The sequence below is a fragment of the Syzygium oleosum genome, unplaced genomic scaffold (assembly GCF_021117445.2).
Source record: "Syzygium oleosum isolate NSW1041296 unplaced genomic scaffold, Sole_v2.1 Sole_v2.24, whole genome shotgun sequence".
NCBI classification, from domain to species: domain Eukaryota; kingdom Viridiplantae; phylum Streptophyta; class Magnoliopsida; order Myrtales; family Myrtaceae; genus Syzygium; species Syzygium oleosum.
Genome location: NW_026607508.1, coordinates 3,980,892 through 3,998,778, shown reverse-complemented (window position 1 = coordinate 3,998,778; position 17,887 = coordinate 3,980,892). Strand labels below are relative to the sequence as shown.

Here is a 17,887-nt window from a genome sequence, read left to right as displayed (position 1 = left end):
TCGATAAACTGTAAGATAGAGGGCGTGATACGCAAATAAAGGTTAATAAACAAAAAAGTAAATAAGTAAACAAAAAAAAAGTCAGTGATCAGAAGATAATCAAATAGAAATTGGTAGGGTAACCGGACAAGCAATTCACCGATCGCTTTGTTTTTATCAATTTGGTTTGAAACTTGCTAAAAGCTTTAGGAAAATTTACCATAGTTGAATTTTGGGAAAAGTATATTGAAAATTCTAAATTTTATGTAGAGAATGCAATATAAGCTTCTGTTTATTTCGCAGAAAATGTGACGTTTCTAAAAAATATTTTCTGAAAAGTCATTTTCTAGGAATATGCCAATATTTTTAGTGTTCAATTGAGACCCGAAAATGAACTGAAAAATATTTTCCGCCATTTGGTATTCGATTTGATTTTCTAGGGAAAATTACCAAAATATTCAATTTTTTAAAATTTTCTTAACTAATTTTCTTTTTTCCTTTTATTTCTTTTTTTCTTCCTTTTCGAATTTTTAATTATTTTAATTATTAAATTAATTTTCCTTTTTACTTATCTTTCTTTTTTTTGTCTTCTTCCTTGGCCGATGGTTGGCCACGGCCGCGGCCGGTGACTGACCACAAACATGCTCGAGCCTTGCCAAGCTTGTCGAATCTGGCGAGGTCCGAGCTCATCCAAGGCCAGTCGGGAGAGCTGGGCGAGGTTCGAGCCCCGCGAGGTCGCTAGATGTCGGTGAACCTCTAGTGACCTCGGGCGAGGTCTCGCCCAGCTCACCGGAATCTGGCGAGCTTGAGCCTCGCCAGCCACCGCTGTGGTTAGCGATCGGCTATTGAAGAAGCAAAAGAAAAAAAAATGAAAGAAAAGGAAAAAAATAAAACAGAAAATAATTAAAAAATCAATTTTTTAACAAATAAAAAAGAAAAAAAAAGGAAAATGTGTTATTTGAAAGAAAGTGAGGTGAAAGAAAATATGTAAAATGTTTTTTGCTTTCTAAAAATCGGTAAACATTTTCTTCACTTTTAAATATGTTTTTCTCATCGATGGAAAATATTTTTCATGACTAATTTATTTTTCGTGAAATAATTACTGAAAAATTCGAAAAATATTTTTTTGAAAGTTGTTTTTCATGAAATGGAAGGATCGTAAGTTTAAAAAATTTCAATTGCTTTAGTGTCATGAATTTTATTTTCAAAAAGTGCAATAATTTGATGGGAAACATTCATCTACTACCGGTCCAAAAAAAAAAAAAATTACTCTCCCTTCTCTCTCTCTCATCCATCCCAATAGTGTTCTGTCCGATCTCACTCCCTTCATTTTCCCTATTCCGTATTTCTATTGCGGAGTGTTCCTCTCTGCAATGCTCTCCTGAACACCCGTTGATGTCTCAACCCACCAAACGCTTTGCCACCAGCGCTTCCACCACCACCACCAGCGGCCGCCCCTCCTCCTCCTCCTCCCCCTCCCCCTCCTCCGGCGACGGCGCCGCCCCCTCCCCCTTCGCCTCTCCGCCCATGAAGAAGGCCAAGTCCCAGGCCCTCGCCGGTTCCCTCGACTCCACTGCCGCCCACAAGAACGGCCTCCACCCCCATCCCGCCAAGCAGCAGCCGGGATTCGATCCCGAGAGCGATGTCCTCTTCGATCCCACGGCCATGTCCCTCGAGGACGGTATGAAGTCCGACGACATGGCGGCGGGGCACAGCGTCGCCGCCAATTTGTCCCGGAAGAAGGCTACGCCGCCGCAGCCTGCCAAGAAGCTCGTTATCAAGCTCTTGAAAGGTATGTTCATTCCTCGATCTTGGGTGGATTTGGTTAGGGCTTTCTGTTTAGGTGATGATTGGGCGAGTTCTAATTACTGAGCTCGCTCGGATGGATTTGCTTAATTTTGTTCGGAAGATTTCTGATTTGCTGCCGTTTCGATAAATTCGTCGACCGTTGAAAAGTCGGTGTTTTTTATTGTGGATTGATGGGGCTTTTGGATTTTGTCATCTCTTTAGTGAGGATTTAGGTTAATTGAGTGATGGGAAGTGGTTGAGAATCACAGAGCTGGTGATACAGTGATTTTTGTATTAGACTGAGCAATGGGATTCTGTAACACTGACAATTTTTCTGTTTGGCCACCGATGATGCGCTGACATTGATGGGTATAAGTTGTTTAGTACTGTGCTTGTGAAAAGATGTCTCTTCACAGGCACGTACGTCAATCTCTCCGAGGGAAAGTGATCTTGTGTGCTTTTGTAAGATGGGAATGTGTGATTCCTATAGTAAAATCTTAACAAGTTGCTGCTCAACTTATTAGTGCACTTGCTATTGGAAGCTCTCTTATTGTTCCCTACCATACCAGATAAAGAAATTGTATGCTAAGATTTGCAACTTCTTTTCCTGTTACTGGTAGTCATTTCCAACATGGCATGCCTCAGTTCCCCCACCCCAAACAGAAGTGAAGAAAAGAAAGAAAAAATTGTAATAAGCCTCTAAAGTATATTGACTATGTACAAGAGCTGAATGGTCCTTAGAATACTTGCATTGACAAAAATAGCATCCTGCTGTCATTTGACCACTTATTGCCCATTTCGGGTTTGTCGTTAAATCTTGTCATTTGAAGCTATTAGGAGTTAAACAAGCGATCGTGGAATCAGGGGTACCTGGGGGCATGCTGCTCATGTGATTATGCTGTACCAATATTGAAGCATGTGTGTCCATAAAAGAATCATACTTCTGCCTGAACATCCTTTACCTTAGTTTTTGTGGGATCTTTCCCTTAAAGAATTGATTCATATGTATGGTCCGACCATCCGATGTTCGACCATAACTTTCTATGACCATTAAGAAATGCGTGAAGAATATGAGTGTGATTATTTTAAATTGGTAGGTGAAGAGGATCTGTTTGAAAGATAGCATGGGGCTACAACCGCTTTACGCCTCTTATATAGGGTTCCAACCATCCGATGTTCAACCATAAGTTTCTGTGACCATTAAGAAATGTGTGAAGAATACGAGGGTGATTATTTTAAATTGGTAGGTGAAGAGGATCTGTTTGAAAGATAGCAAGGGGCTACAACCGTTTTATGCCTCAGGTAACAATATAAAAGATATACAGATTTTTAAAAATGACCATATGTGAAACTTATTTCTCTATTCTGTTTCATTGTGGCATCTTTCTACCCTTTAAAGGGGCCAGATGGAAGTATTCTGAAGGGCCTTCTTTTTCTTTCTCTGGAGCATCCGTGGGTGCATGTCTGCATGTATGCATGTGTGTGGTTTTGTGGGTATTCAAGCATTTTACTTTTGTGTCTTTATTTTGACAGATATTAAATGATTTATTAGTAGAATATATCATAGTACATTAGAAATGTACGAGGAAAAAAGAAGGAATAAAAAATAAACAGAAGTAAAACATCACTAGATTATAGGAAATCTGAAGAAGATGACCACATCGAATAAACGAGAACATAACAGAAGCAACTGGAAATTTTGAACCCTCAAACAGTCTTCTGGTGTTCTTGCTGAGCAGGTCACATGAGAAAAAGCGGTGCAATGCTCCTAAACTTTAGAAATTGAGTCTCATACATAGGCATTGCAACAGCTAAAATTACTAAATGGCATGTCTCGTTATTACTCAGACCACCTTAAATGAGCTGAAGATATGATTTGAGAGCTTGAGGACGGAGTCACAATTAAGAAAGAGATGATCAACATATTCACCCAAATGCTTACACATACAAATCAGTCCATGAGGGTTCAGAATAGTGTACATCTTCCTACTGAGTGAAACCTATCATAGATGTGGTAATTTTATCCCTGCACATCAATTAAATTTGGAAGATAAGGGTAGCATGATTGGTAGCTCTCCCCAGCGTGTGGTGATTGTTCGATGGCTTCACTTTACACACTGATTTAGCAATTTGTGTTAACAAGACATCCCAGTGAATCTTCTTTCAATCGACTGCAACTGAACTGACAATGATAAGAAACAGAGGAATGATACATACATACATACATACTGTGGCTGATTTTTCTATTGTCCTTTATGTATGTCCTGAGTTGCCTTTATTCTTCTTTCTCAAGTTGTGCTGAGAGATGAAGTTGCCTTATATTTCTCATTATGATATTCCTTTTTCTTGATGAAGCTAAGCCGACACTTCCCACAAATTTTGAAGAGGATACATGGGCAAAGCTTAAAGCAGCTATAAATGCAATATTCTTAAAGCAACCTGTTTCCTGTAGTTTGGAGGATTATTACCAGGTAGGTTTCTATGTCTTCTATCACCTGCATTCAATTCTTTTGGTGCACTCTACATCGTTTGTCAAATTTGTTGTCTGTAGGCTGTCAATGACCTCTGCCTACACAAATTGGGGGGAAATCTTTATCAACGAATTGAGAAAGAGTGTGAAACACATATTTCAGCGGTGCTGCAGACTCTTGTCGGCCAGAGCCCAGATTTGGCAGTTTTCTTGTCACTTGTTGAGAGATGCTGGCAGGATTTCTGTGACCAGATGCTGATGATTCGTGGCATAGCCTTATATTTGGATAGAACCTACGTGAAGCAAAACCCAAATGTTCGTTCGTTATGGGACATGGGATTGCAACTTTTCCGAAAGCATCTTCATTTGTCAGCAGAAGTTGAGCATAAAACTGTCACTGGTCTCTTAAGAATGATTGAAAGGGAAAGGTACAATCTTTGTTTATATTTTAATACATGATCCGTAGCAGTTGCTTGAATTACAAGGATGATGGAAGAAATAATCAATCTTTCCATAATAAAATCTTCTTTCTTGGTTAACATCCTGTCTTACTCCTCTATATCTGGTATTATTAGGTAATCAGATAATTTAAGTGTTAATGGATAGTTGGAATTTGGTATTTAAATGTAAGATATAATTGCTGGTTTGGAACTACAGTTTAATTATGAAAAACTTAAACTATGGAGTTATAGCCGTTTGATGTGAAGGTAGTATTTATATTTATCTCTCCTCTGATCTATTTCATCCTTTATTCTTTTCAGCATCAGGAATGATTTTCTATGTGATGCCTATTGTTTGCTTGCACATTGGAAAAAAATCAATGGCAATAAATGGTATCAAGTCATTGCGTCCTAGTAAACCGTGATAATTTGTGATATCTGCACAGACTGAATATAAATATGAAGCAAAATAACATTAGTGTGACAACTAAAGACAATTCTCTATACTATCGTTCACAGGCATCCTTCATTTCAATAAGGTAGGTAATTGCTCGAGGTTGCTTTATTTTATTTGAATGGGATTTAGTTTCTTTTGTTATTGTCTTGGTTGAGTTGGAGGGAGAGAGTGAAAGGAGAAAAAAATAAGAGGAGAAGAAAAAGAAAAAGAAGAGCAAGAGCCTTGGGAATTGAAACTCCTTTTTTGTTCTTTTAGATCCCTGAATGTCAGTGTTAAGTTTTGGGCACTGTATGGATATGGAGGTGATGCATCGTTTTTTTTGGGATTTTAGATCACTTTTTTAATTTCAAATTCATAAATTGGTTAGTAGCCTGTTGATGCCTTCACTTTCTTGAAGAAAAAGAGTAAGCCCATCTGGTGAAAGGTCATGTCTCCATCGATGACTACAAGAATGAACCACATGGGTGCTTGACTTTCAAGAGTTGTTGAAGTTTCATATCCTCCATTTGAACCTAGTATTAGATAAATTACGATTTAATTTGTTTGTAATTTTCCTGGGTGATAAACCTGACTGTACCTACTTCCCTCGCTTTATCCATATAGCATACAACTGATCCTTGTACTAATATAGTGAAGGTGGCATTCGAAAGATGTAGTTGTTCATCGTTGAGTACTTATAATTTTATTTGAGGAACAAAAGGTGTTGTCTTCGACTTTTGTAAGCTTGCATGGAATATCATTAGCTTATCACGATGGTAAAGGGCTCTTTTTTGTGAAACCATGTGACCAAGTGGTGGAATCTGTTTCAGGACTCGTGTAAATTTTGTTCAAGAAGTACACTCATTTTTCCCCCCTTTTTGGAACAATTTTGTTGGCGAAACTAGAGTAGGAACAGAGTCCAACCTCGATGAATATTATGCAACCCGGTTTTTTCTAGGCAACTGAATGTCTGATGACATTTGGTAACCATTAGGTATGATCAGATTCTTGCGACATCTTTTCTTGGAAAAAAATGTTAGATGCAACATGGAGGGAAATGCGAAGTGTCGACTCAAGTCTCAAGTTATGCAGAATTCTCAAGGTAGACTAGCTTTTGAAGAAATTTGCTGTTTAATATGATATAAGGAAGACCTCTGCAGCGAAATTCGCTACCAGAGTTTCTAGAATATGTGTTTTCTGACACCCATGTCATTAGGATCCTGCTTGATTATGGAAATTGGATTTCCATAGTGAAGAGTGTATTGTTATTTTGAATTTGTCAGACCTGGAGTTTTTTAGTCTAGGTGAAGAACTGGAGGATTCCATGAAAAAAGTTAAAAAAGAAAAGAAAGCAAGAGGTTTTTCTGGGTGAAGCTCAATGAATTGTGAAGCTCCAAGAAGATGCCTGCATATCAGAAAAAAATTTGTTACGGCCAAGCGGAGTTATTAGAAAAAAGGAAATTTGATGTGGTCTGCACATGATTATGAGGCTCTGGCTTATTGCAAGAAATGGGAAGAGTTATATTATGTTTCAGACACAACATCCATGCAAGTTATCTATTAGGAATTCTTAGTTTGGTTCCTGTAACTAGGACTTAAATCAACTTTTTATATGTTATATGAAAGCAACTGCCTTTATAAATTGGACAAAAGAACAGAAAGATGTAGTTAAATGAACCCTTTTTATACAGGTTTGCTTCACCCCACCTGCCGTCTCTTGAATGAGTTCTTCATATTTCACTGATAATAAATTAAACAAGTAACTAGAAATTGAGTCAAAATCTTTTCTTTATCTAGTCGTGCTAAGCTTTCTTCTGTTGAATTCTTTAGTGGGATTGGCAAAGTTCTTTTGGAAATTTTAACCACTTGAGCAAGTTGTTGAACAGAATTGATCAATCAATCAGCCAAGTTCTTCTCATACAATGGATACATAACACTAATGGAGGATTTTCTTGGCAAGGTTCCATAGTTGCACTAATTAGGATAATCCTTGTAAATGTGGATTGAATTCAACAGTATGGTGGTTCAGCTCGTGTAAAGATAAACGACGTCAAAGATAATACTGCTTATACTAACAAATGATAACATTCTTTATGAAGATTGTTTAATAATTCTGATTTTCTAATTGTCCTGAGCTTAGCAAGAAGACATTAAACTTTGTGCTTGTAGCCTATGCTTTTATTGTGCTGGGGAGATGAGTGCTGGGTATTGCATTAGATGTGTGGGTTGTAAAAGGCTCTACAGAACATTTCCTGTTGTCAAATATTCTTGTTGCATATCGTTTATCTTTGGCTATCATTTTATTGGTTTTATTTTTATTGATGTCTGTTTTTCATGTTGGTATATCTTAATTATGCTGATATTAGTAGAGTTGCTTGTATGGAGTGGTAACTTGGCAAATGTACATATATGAGTCCTCGAACTAGGACCAACATCATAAAATTTAGCTTTGCCTGCAAAAGATTAGTTGTTGTTAGCTGGTGAATTGCCATCTCCGGCCTTTAAATGTCAGCAGAGAGAATCCTCTGCATGAATATCCAGTTGACATGAGGCTTTGAAAGCCAAGGGGCCTAACTGTTTTCTATAACACTTGAAAGTTGGACCATTTGCCACATTGTGAATCTAACATGCAATAGCATTTTGTACAGAAGCTAACATACAGTGACACTCTTTGTGAGGTCAATCCTTCTACATTATTGTAGCATATTGTATGTTGGTTTTTAAAGCTTAATGTTATTTTGTCATGTCCTCTGTTCCAAGAGTTTTTTGGTAAATAATGGTGGTCGCATCACCATTGATAAGTGTTGGCAGTTTGCTTAATGCTTTTCAGCGTTGTCTTCTTGTGAAGGTAGCTGATTCTGTCTAATGTCTAGATAAGACTATTGCTGTGGTTTAACTATTCCCTTGGATAATGATCTTTTGATTTTTAGGTTGGGTGAAGCAGTTGATCGGACACTACTTAATCATCTTCTGAAGATGTTTACAGCTCTAGGAATTTATGCAGAAAGTTTTGAGAAGCCATTCCTTGAGTGCACATCCGAATTTTATGCAGCTGAAGGGATGAAGTACATGCAGCAGTCAGATGTTCCAGACTACATGAGACATGTGGAGGTACATGATTTTTCTTCCATAGAAATACTTGATTGTTACTTTTGAAGAAAGTGATTTTCCTTAATTAGCTTGTAGTTTGCTGTTAAATGACTTTTCGGTGAAAGTTTGTGTGAATTAAGAGGTGAACAAAACGGTTATCTGTTTGTCGTTAAAGCTGTTTAGATATGTATGTGGAGATGAAGTTTTAATTTTTGGTGTGAGCGGTGTAGTTAAAGCTTGTCATTTTGGAAAATGTGTTTTTATCTGTCAGAATTACTTAATATAGAGAAGTTTTGCAGGTTAGATTGCATGAAGAACATGAGAGGTGCTTGCTCTACCTCGATGCTAGTACAAGGAAGCCTCTAATTGCCACTGCAGAAAGGCAACTTCTGGAACGACATATACCTGCTATTCTCGATAAGGTATGAAACTTGTGATTCCTTTTCAGTTTCTTCTTCGACCACCCTGCACCTTTCTTATGCACGTAACTATGCTGTTTTTGGGTTCTAATTTCTCCTACTCCTTAAAATACAGCATACCAAGTATTACTGTATGTGTATCATGAACATGTTTCTTTCTTTCACTGTATCCATGTCCATAGAACTATCCCTACTAAGATCTCTATATTCTTGTTTGTGTGCACCAGAGTGATGTTTCTTTCTAATTGCTAACTAAATGTTTTCTCTGATTTTCTAGGGATTCATGATGCTGATGGATGGAAATCGTATTGAGGACCTTCAGAGAATGTACCAATTGTTTGCAAGGGTAAACGCTTTGGAGTCATTAAGACAAGCACTTAGCTTGTACATACGGCAAACTGGTCAGGGTATCGTCATGGATGAAGAAAAGGATAAGGACATGGTGCCATCCCTTTTGGAGTTTAAGGCTTCTCTAGATGCAATATGGGAAGAAAGTCTTTCGAAGAATGAAATGTTTTGCAACACTGTCAAGGATTCATTTGAGCATCTAATCAATCTTCGTCAGGTCTGTGTTGTTCTTGCTTGCCTTTTGTTCTTCGTGTTGTACTGTGAAATTATGACTAGTAGATCCTCTGTTTCTATGAAGCATGGATATTCCTATATCTCTCTTGGTGACTAAATTTTGAGGAATCTGCTTGAAAGAATTTGTGGGCATGTTTCCTTTTCTGTGATATGGAATTTGGTCAAAGCGTGTAAACATTAAGAGGAAAATTTGTGACTCTAAATTGCAAAATATGGCAGGTGAGAAATTGATTGACCATCATGGGATTTTTGAATAAAATTTAATGGAGAATGATATTGGAGATAATGATATTTCATAATGGGGAAATTGGAGTTTAGTCCTCCATGTATTGGGGGTTGTGGGGCTCATTAAATCTCGAACTTAAGGTGTTCATCCCTTTCATGCCACTTTAGGCGATCGTCACCACCTATATTTGTTCGTTAAAACATGTTAAATGCATAATTTCCTTTTGGATGGACAGTCTGAGCAATTGGAAATTGGAAAGGACTGTTTCAAACACCTTTGTACCGACCATTCCTATATATATACACGAGATATTAATGTACAGTGGCTTGAAGATTAGAGTTTTGGTGCTATTGAATCAAGGAGGTAAGTGCATTAAGATACTTTGGATGGGTGAAAGATCTAGATGTTGCATAAAACCATGTGGTTTTATTGGGTAGGCTTATGCCAATGACTCTTAGGAAGGTTGAAGAATGGACTGATGCATGAAATGGGATGGCTTGCTCATGGAATTTTTATGCTTACTACAAAAAAGTCAGATGATTCTAGTGTCAGGAGGACTGAACATGTTTCATTCACAAAAGTTGCTCAAAAAAGGTGCCAGCATGCAGAAACGGCATTACAGAATGGAGATGCTGCTGACAAAATAAAATGATGGAACTGAGGGGATGGGATTGGGTTCTTACCATCCCTGCATATTATGAGTATGCGTGTAAGGTGTGAGAATGATGGGCCAGACATGGTGTATATTAGCCTATATGGATCGGTCTCTTGTGGAATTGTAGAATAGCTCTTTAAACTATTTGATAGAAAAGTAGCTTGTATATTGTTTATGTCCTAAGATAAAAATATATTTTCTTACATATATTATAACTTGTATCGATTATTTGTTCACTGCTGTTGTGAGAATTTTGCAGCTAATGACTGATTTGCTTCTCATGACAGAACCGACCAGCTGAGTTAATTGCAAAGTTTCTTGATGAAAAGTTGCGCGCTGGTAATAAAGGAACCTCAGAAGAGGAATTGGAGAGTATACTTGATAAAGTTCTGGTTTTGTTTAGGTTCATCCAGGTTAGCCTGCTATATCTAATACATTCTTCTGCAAGAAAAAAAAATGTACTGTAATCCAAATAAAAGGTGGAAACTTTGCTGGAGCATGGGAACTATTTTCACTCTCACCTTCTCTTTTTTAAGGAAATCATATGGGATGTGTTTTTCATGATAGGGAAAAGATGTGTTTGAAGCATTCTACAAGAAGGATCTTGCAAAGAGACTGTTATTGGGGAAGAGTGCTTCTATTGATGCAGAAAAATCCATGATCACAAAGGTCGGGGACATGTTTGTCAGTCGAGCACAGTATGACTTGCTTTTTTTTCTGTTTTAACTTAGACTAGCAATATTTTGACAACTGTGTATTGATAATTCAGCTGAAGACCGAGTGTGGTAGTCAGTTCACTAACAAACTTGAAGGAATGTTCAAGGTGCATCTCTGTTGCAGACTTTTGTTTTGAACCATTTGAATCTGCTTTTTGTTATTGTAGATCTATTTGTTTCACTGTTGCCTAAAAAGTGTATATCAGATGATCTAGTACCTGTTTTATGCTAAGAAAATCCATGCAAAAAATTGTGGTCAGGAAAAAAGATCGAGTCTATTTATCCGTTCCTTTTCAATTGAGTTTGGTGTTGCAATATGATTTACCTTCTTCCATGCTACTTGAATAAAGAATTATTTCCTCTTTTTTTGGAAGTGATGGCTTTCTGTTTCAATTCTTGTACTGCCCATGCTTGTAGTACTGAGAACAAAAGTAAAATGGTGGAGGGTGTACTTGGGTACTTGTTAAGTCTCTGAATGTGCTTTGAGGATGCCATTTTCCTATTTGGTGGAAGTTAGTTTCTTGAAATTTCTGCCTTTTTCAATTTTTAATGCGTCTTAATAAGGTTTCTTCTATTTTTTCCTTCCTTAACTACTGTCTTAAGGGCACTTGTTTCAGCTTCAAGCAACGTGTGATTGGCAGTTGACTGATTTAGCCTTCATCTTAATTGGTTTTTTTGGCTGAGGATTTAGCCTTCATCTTACTTGAGAAGAATTTGTTGCCAATCTTACTCCTTATCTGAAGAGTATGACGTCTTAATAATTTTGTCCAGTTCCCATGAGAAATTGATCATTGAAGGAGATTTTTCCAAATGTTTCTCTGTAAGAATTGCTCCACGTAGGTTCTATATTACTGCTGATATTATTGTCCGATTGTTCTCGGAAGACTCTTCCCTTCTGTATGTTAAATAGTGTGGTCAGGGCGATCATCATTGGTCTAGAATTGAAATGTTGCCACATGTTTCAAAAACAGTTAGGCAGAATCTTACTATCCATAAGCCACCTGCGAAAGATGACTTAGAAAGTTGGAATGGAATTTTTCTTATTGTAGTTAAAACTTGAAGTCAATGCCCTTAGGGTTACTAAACAATCGTGCTTACCTGGTTGTGCAAGTGAACTTTGAGGTATATCCTTGGGTTTTACGTTGCCATGTGATGACATCGTTGGTCTAGACATGAAATGTTGCTCAATGTTACAAGAACAGTTAAGGTAGAATCTTACTATTTATAAGCCACCAGTGATAGAAGGCTTAGAAAGTTGGAATGGCAGCTTTCCTATTGTAGTTTGAAGTTGGCGTCAATGCCATTAGTGATACTAAACAAGTGTGCTTACGGGGTTGGCCAAGTAGACATTGAGGTATATCCTTGGTCTTTGCATTGTCATGTGGTTTAACAGAGGTGCTTATTTTCGACAAAGAGATGTTTTGCTTGTCGGTGATTTTTGTCCGTGTTTACCCTTGGAATGCCTCAGGTTTGAATGTATTTATACTTTAAATGGACTAGTTGGTGTGATTTTTGTAAGAGCTTCCTAGGAATACATCTAGTATTCTTGTAGGAGATGTTATTTGTAAATGGTCACCAATCCTTTCATCTAATCCTCGTATGCTGTAGCACAGCCTATATCATTTTCATAACGGGCCTTGCTTTGTTTATGCATGTGGTACTGACTTTTCCAACAAATTCTTGTGACGTGCAGTCAGTATATAAAACATTTGGGTTTAATACATGTATTTAGGAGTGGATAAAAGAGGAAAGCCACTTCTATGAGCCACTGAAAGAAGTCTGCGAATTTTGAGTGATGTGTCGTAAAGCTTGCAAATTATTCTGCATGTATTTTGACCAAGTGCTGGTTTCTCTGTTCTGTGTTTAACTCTTAACTCACGTAAAAAAATTCTCATCCATCTTGCAACAGTTCACTAAACTTTTTCTACAGAATGGGTGGTCTACAGTTAATTCGTAATTTTGGTGAACTTCATCCTATTTTATTTTCTCTTGGTTATGCATAGAAAAAATTTGCTTTCTTCATATAGCTTCTGAATACATATTTGTGATCTGTTTATTTTACTCCATATTGTAGCATCAAAGATCACTAATTTCTAAGTTTTCTTGTTTTCCTAGGACATTGAATTATCAAAAGAGATAAATGATTCATTCAAGCAATCATCACAAGCGAGGACAAAACTACCATCAGGAATTGAGATGAGCGTCCATGTGCTGACTACAGGGCAAGTTTTGTTCTCATGTGAATTTCTTCCTCCTTTTCCTTCAACAAACCTGGAAAACGGTAAAAATACTAGACCCATCGACATTTTAGTCTAAGAATTTGTTTTTCTTACTTTAATGCAGTTACTGGCCCACTTATCCACCCATGGATGTAAGGCTCCCTCATGAATTGAATGTTTATCAGGTTTGTTCTAGCAAGATGGCTCAATGTGTCAGAGTTCGGATCCTGGAAGTTTAGTAGTATTCTCTGACATTCTTATACTTGGTAACAGGACATATTTAAGGAGTTTTACCTTAGCAAGTATAGTGGGAGACGTCTTATGTGGCAGAGTTCCTTAGGTCACTGTGTACTGAAGGCAGATTTTCCGAAAGGGAAGAAAGAGCTGGCAGTTTCCCTATTTCAGGCAAGTCCGTCTAATTCCAGTTCCAATGGAAGACAAGTCCCAAACTAGTGAGCCCAAATTTGCAGCGAACAATAACTTAAAAACTGATGAGTTTGTTTAGGCAACACTCCTACAATTTTAAGCATCATCATACTTAAGAGAACAATTGCATCATATGATTCCAAAGTGAATGCTTGCCAAGAGTCAGTAATTATCAACTCTCTTGAAAAGAAAGAAGTTAAAAGCAGTATTTGTAGAATCTCCTAAAAATTCAACTCCTTGGTGAAATGGGAAACCTCTAAACAAGAATTGTAATTGTAATAGGAAACCTTTACAAACTACAGGGGAAACATACTGCCGTACTTAAAATAGGAAAAGGAAATCTTACAGGATTCTAATAAAACTCAGATCCTAAAAGATGAAACTGCTTGGAGAAGAATTATAATCCTTTAGGACACCTTTTTTTTTAATTGTGAGTCGATGCAATGGTCCATTTTCACCATAACTTGGTGGAAAGATCAATATCTTCGGCAAATATTGGCTTGCTTGATTTCGTTGGCTGCATCGTTCCCCCCATTTAGGAGAAAACTCATCCTCAAACTTTGAAGTGCTGAACAATTAGATTTGTGAATCATCCCTTTCAGCGTGAGTTGATTTTGTTGGTTGCATCACTGGCGTTCTAAAAAATCATGTGAGTTTTATTTTATGAACCTTAATGTGTCTCCTATATTTAAAGTGTTTTTCAAGTTGTAATCTGCTTTGATGTGGTTGTGCAGACGGTTGTTCTGATGCTATTTAACGATGCTCAGAAGCTTAGTTTTCAAGATATAAGAGACTCCACAGGCATTGAGGATAAGGAGCTGAGGAGAACTCTGCAATCCCTTGCGTGTGGAAAAGTGAGAGTCCTTCAAAAGGTGGGTGCCATGGATCAGTACTGTGATGTACTTTTTTGCCTGGTATTATTGAACTGCTGGTGTTTTAATATCCTAGGTTTCCTTGACAGGTGCCAAAGGGCAGGGATGTGGAGGATGATGATTCTTTCGAGTTCAATGAAGCTTTTAGTGCTCCTCTCTATCGAATAAAGGTAGAGTTCTGAGATTCAGTTTAGTCACTGCAGGATTTATGTCCCCTTATCCACCCAAAAAACCCGCTCCCCAACCCACTCCTATATTTTAAGCTAACAAGTGTAATATTAGTAGGAATGTGATCTTGATGTTGAATTTTCTTGATGAGCTCGCAGGTTAATGCTATCCAGATGAAGGAAACAGTGGAGGAGAACACAAGTACCACTGAAAGAGTATTTCAGGACCGTCAATATCAGGTTCTCTTAACTCGCGCTTGGTCATCTCCCTTAATTTTTATATGCCGATTGTGTATCTGAGAATGGAAAACAAATGTGATCATGAAGCCACCAGTGATGGTTTGTCTGGTTTGTTGAATTCTAGGTTGATGCTGCCATTGTTCGGATAATGAAGACAAGGAAAGTGCTTAGCCACACCCTTCTGATAACTGAACTGTTTCAGCAGGTAAATATATACCAAATAGCCTGTTTGTCTTTTTTCTGATGCAGAATAGCCCTATGAAGTATTTCCAATATGCGCGCCGTTATTAAACCAATATTATAGCCAGATTAGTTTGGTTGTTACTTTGAAGCACTCTGCATTACTCAGAGCTAGATTATAGCGGGGATGAGCTGGTGGATTGCTTAAAACCTAAATACACTAAAAGAATATTAACACTGAGGACCCCCTCCCGTCCATCGACGTGTGTCAGTCTGTCATTTGTCAGATAAAACCTAGCGTCTTGGTTATGTTATAAATAATTGATTGTCTTGATAATTGCATATTACGGAGCACAGCTCAGCTGGCTTTTGATACTTGATGCTTGATCAGGCCCGCGTGACATGGGTAACAGTGGGTTTGAATCTTTTCAATCTTTTGTTTTGAAGATAAATTAAGAAAATTGGGAAAATTTTGAAAATTTTCTGCTCGTTTCTTTCAACAAAAAATTTTATTTCTTCTAAATTTCTACACCCCCTTTTCATTTTCACCCTTTTCCCTCCTTGCCTTAACAAAGGGTTTTGCTATTTCTCTTTCATTTTATTTTCTTCCAATTGTATCATATTATTTGAAAATACTGGGGGTGTAATCGATGTAACTCTTTTTATAAACCTAATCTATTAGGTATAGATGGGATTTCTTGTTTTTTTTTTAATGAAATTTTTTTGGTCGGAAATTTTGAATAAATTATCATCTGATACTTTTGTCACTTTCCTTGGCTGAGCAGCTCAAATTCCCTATCAAGCCAGCTGATCTGAAGAAAAGGATCGAAAGCCTGATCGACAGAGAATACCTGGAGCGGGACAAGAACAATCCTCAAATATACAATTACTTGGCTTAGTCAAATTTGCTATTTTGACTTGGCAGATGTCACTGTATATGACCAATGACATGAAAGTTAGGCTGCTCTTTTGGATTCGGAAAGCTTAATCCCCTCATCAGATTTTATTGTACAGTTTGGGCTCATAAGGATCAATTTTACCGCCTTTTGGAGAGCATATTTTAATGCAATCGCCATTTCTTCGTACGGATATATGCTACGGGCGGGGCCTGGGGCGTGGATTTACCGTTACCCACGGCCCAAGATTGGGACGGATTCTGGCTGTGCCCTCTCTTTGGTTGCCGCCTGCTCGGTGTCACACCACCACCACAGTCAAGGTCTCATCGTCTTCTCCATTGAGCATGAATATCCGATCTTGAAATCTCTCTTATTTGATCGTGCCTTGACCGAGCTCCCGGCTGGCACACGTCGTTCTAACGAAAGTTCGCCTTGTTAAGCCTGTTAGGTGGGGCTTGCGCAAAAATCCTAGGCTCGGTCAGCCAATATGTTTATTAAAAAGGGTTTATAATTATGTTTCACTAGCAATTCTACCTTGATAACTAAAATTTATAAGCACAAACCAGAAAATAGGCCCAAACATCTAATGGAGGATAGAAAGATGGTAAAATGATGTTGTATCAAAATCATACTTATGGTAGTAAAATAAAACATCACAGTTTTAAAATTATTTTTCAAATATTCTATATTTATATATTTATCTGCTGAAATATATATATATAAAAAGAACATAAAGGTGGCTTAGTGGGCAGGTGTCGATATGTCATTTTGTCCGGATTTTTATCAAATTCTAGATAAAATTTCCCCCGTAATTACTCTAACCCGACAATCGCTCCCCTTTTTTTGTCTTTATCTAGAGGAGTTTTTCTTCTATACAATATGGGAATTGATCATTGGAGAACGAATGCGGTGTGTTTTAATTGAATAAGATTTCGAAAGAACACTTCAGAAAATAAAGTATATGCACTTGAGTCATACTTGTCTATGCTTTGAGATCTCCCATGAAACTAAATGAAAGACCATTTTAGGCCCCGAAAGAAAGGAACAATCACTTGGTAGAGGTCCTAGGATATCGTAGAGGCAGCACAAAAGATTGGTCTACCTTAAATCGAGAAAATTATCAAAAAAATCTTATATCTATTGCACTTTTACCATTTTACTCTTAAACATTTTAATTGTGCTAATTGAATCCTAAATCTTCTTACGTTTTGTCAATTGAGCCCATTCGATCAATTTTAGTTGGAAATTGCTGACATGGACATCGACTGTCCTATATGGCATGGTCGGCGCTGACGTGAAATTTTTTTAATAATATTTTAATAAAATTTATAAATTTTTATAGTTTTTTTCTTTATTCTTTCCTTTTCTTTACCTTTTTTTTGGAGTGAGTCACTCCAAAAACAAAAAAAAAAAAGAAGTAAAGATAAGGAAACAAAAGAAAAACATCATAAAAAATCAAAATATTATTAAAAAAATGTCAGCTTCAGCAATTTTTGGCTAAAATTAGCCAGAATGACTGAATTAGCACTATGTCAAAAGGTTTAGAACTAAATTGGCTCTAAAAAAAAATTTTAGAATTAAATTAGCACAAATACATTAGGTTTATAACTTTTCTTGATACTTTTCCTCTCAAACAGGAATCAAGAAGGGCAAGCACCCTCGCGAAGTGGTGGGGTCCGCGCTCAAAGCCACCGAGCAAGGCATAGGCGAGTCCTTGCCCTTGCTCAAGGCCAACCCACCATGCGAGGGCTCACCGCCTCCGTTGAGACCCTAACAAGGATCCTTAGTCATTGTCAACAGAGGAGTGATACGGGCGTTCTGTTCCCTTTTCTCCAAGTAAATTTTATTCTACGGACACTTCAACAAATTCTCGATCGGGAGCATAATGGGGGACTAAATTTTCGCAATTTTATAGGAGTATTAGGATTGAAATTAGAGATCAAAGATAGGACTAGCTTTGGACATCTTCCTGCTTCATATCAGCATGTTTGGACACTCGAATAAACTCACACTAAGGGTAAGCATGGTCTGGGTGGACGATCCCATCATGGAACCGGGAACCACTCACTAAAGACCGGTTCCGAAA

General features: G+C 37.5%; 1 protein-coding gene across 1 annotated transcript; it reads left to right on the top strand.

Annotated features, from left to right (window-relative positions):
- The first annotated feature begins 1,278 nt into the window (after window positions 1-1,278).
- On the top strand, window positions 1,279-15,990 carry LOC115661422 (cullin-4). The gene is made up of 17 exons (XM_030583701.2): window positions 1,279-1,771; window positions 4,123-4,238; window positions 4,319-4,665; window positions 8,044-8,224; window positions 8,503-8,625; window positions 8,900-9,187; window positions 10,373-10,498; window positions 10,653-10,754; window positions 10,855-10,908; window positions 12,917-13,023; window positions 13,145-13,205; window positions 13,294-13,425; window positions 14,181-14,318; window positions 14,408-14,488; window positions 14,645-14,725; window positions 14,850-14,930; window positions 15,691-15,990. The coding sequence occupies exons 1-17, from the start codon at window positions 1,375-1,377 to the stop codon at window positions 15,802-15,804; spliced, it is 2,529 nt and encodes an 842-aa protein (XP_030439561.1). The 5' UTR covers window positions 1,279-1,374; the 3' UTR covers window positions 15,805-15,990.
- Window positions 15,991-17,887: the final 1,897 nt, after the last annotated feature.

Coding starts and splice junctions, on each gene's coding strand:
- LOC115661422 (XM_030583701.2), top strand. CDS start 1,375: ATGTCTCAACCCACCAAACGCTTTGCCACCAGCGCTTCCACCACCACC. Junction 13,024..13,144: donor GTCCATGTGCTGACTACAGG/GCAAGTTTTGTT, acceptor ACTTTAATGCAG/TTACTGGCCCACTTATCCAC. Junction 14,931..15,690: donor TAACTGAACTGTTTCAGCAG/GTAAATATATAC, acceptor TTGGCTGAGCAG/CTCAAATTCCCTATCAAGCC.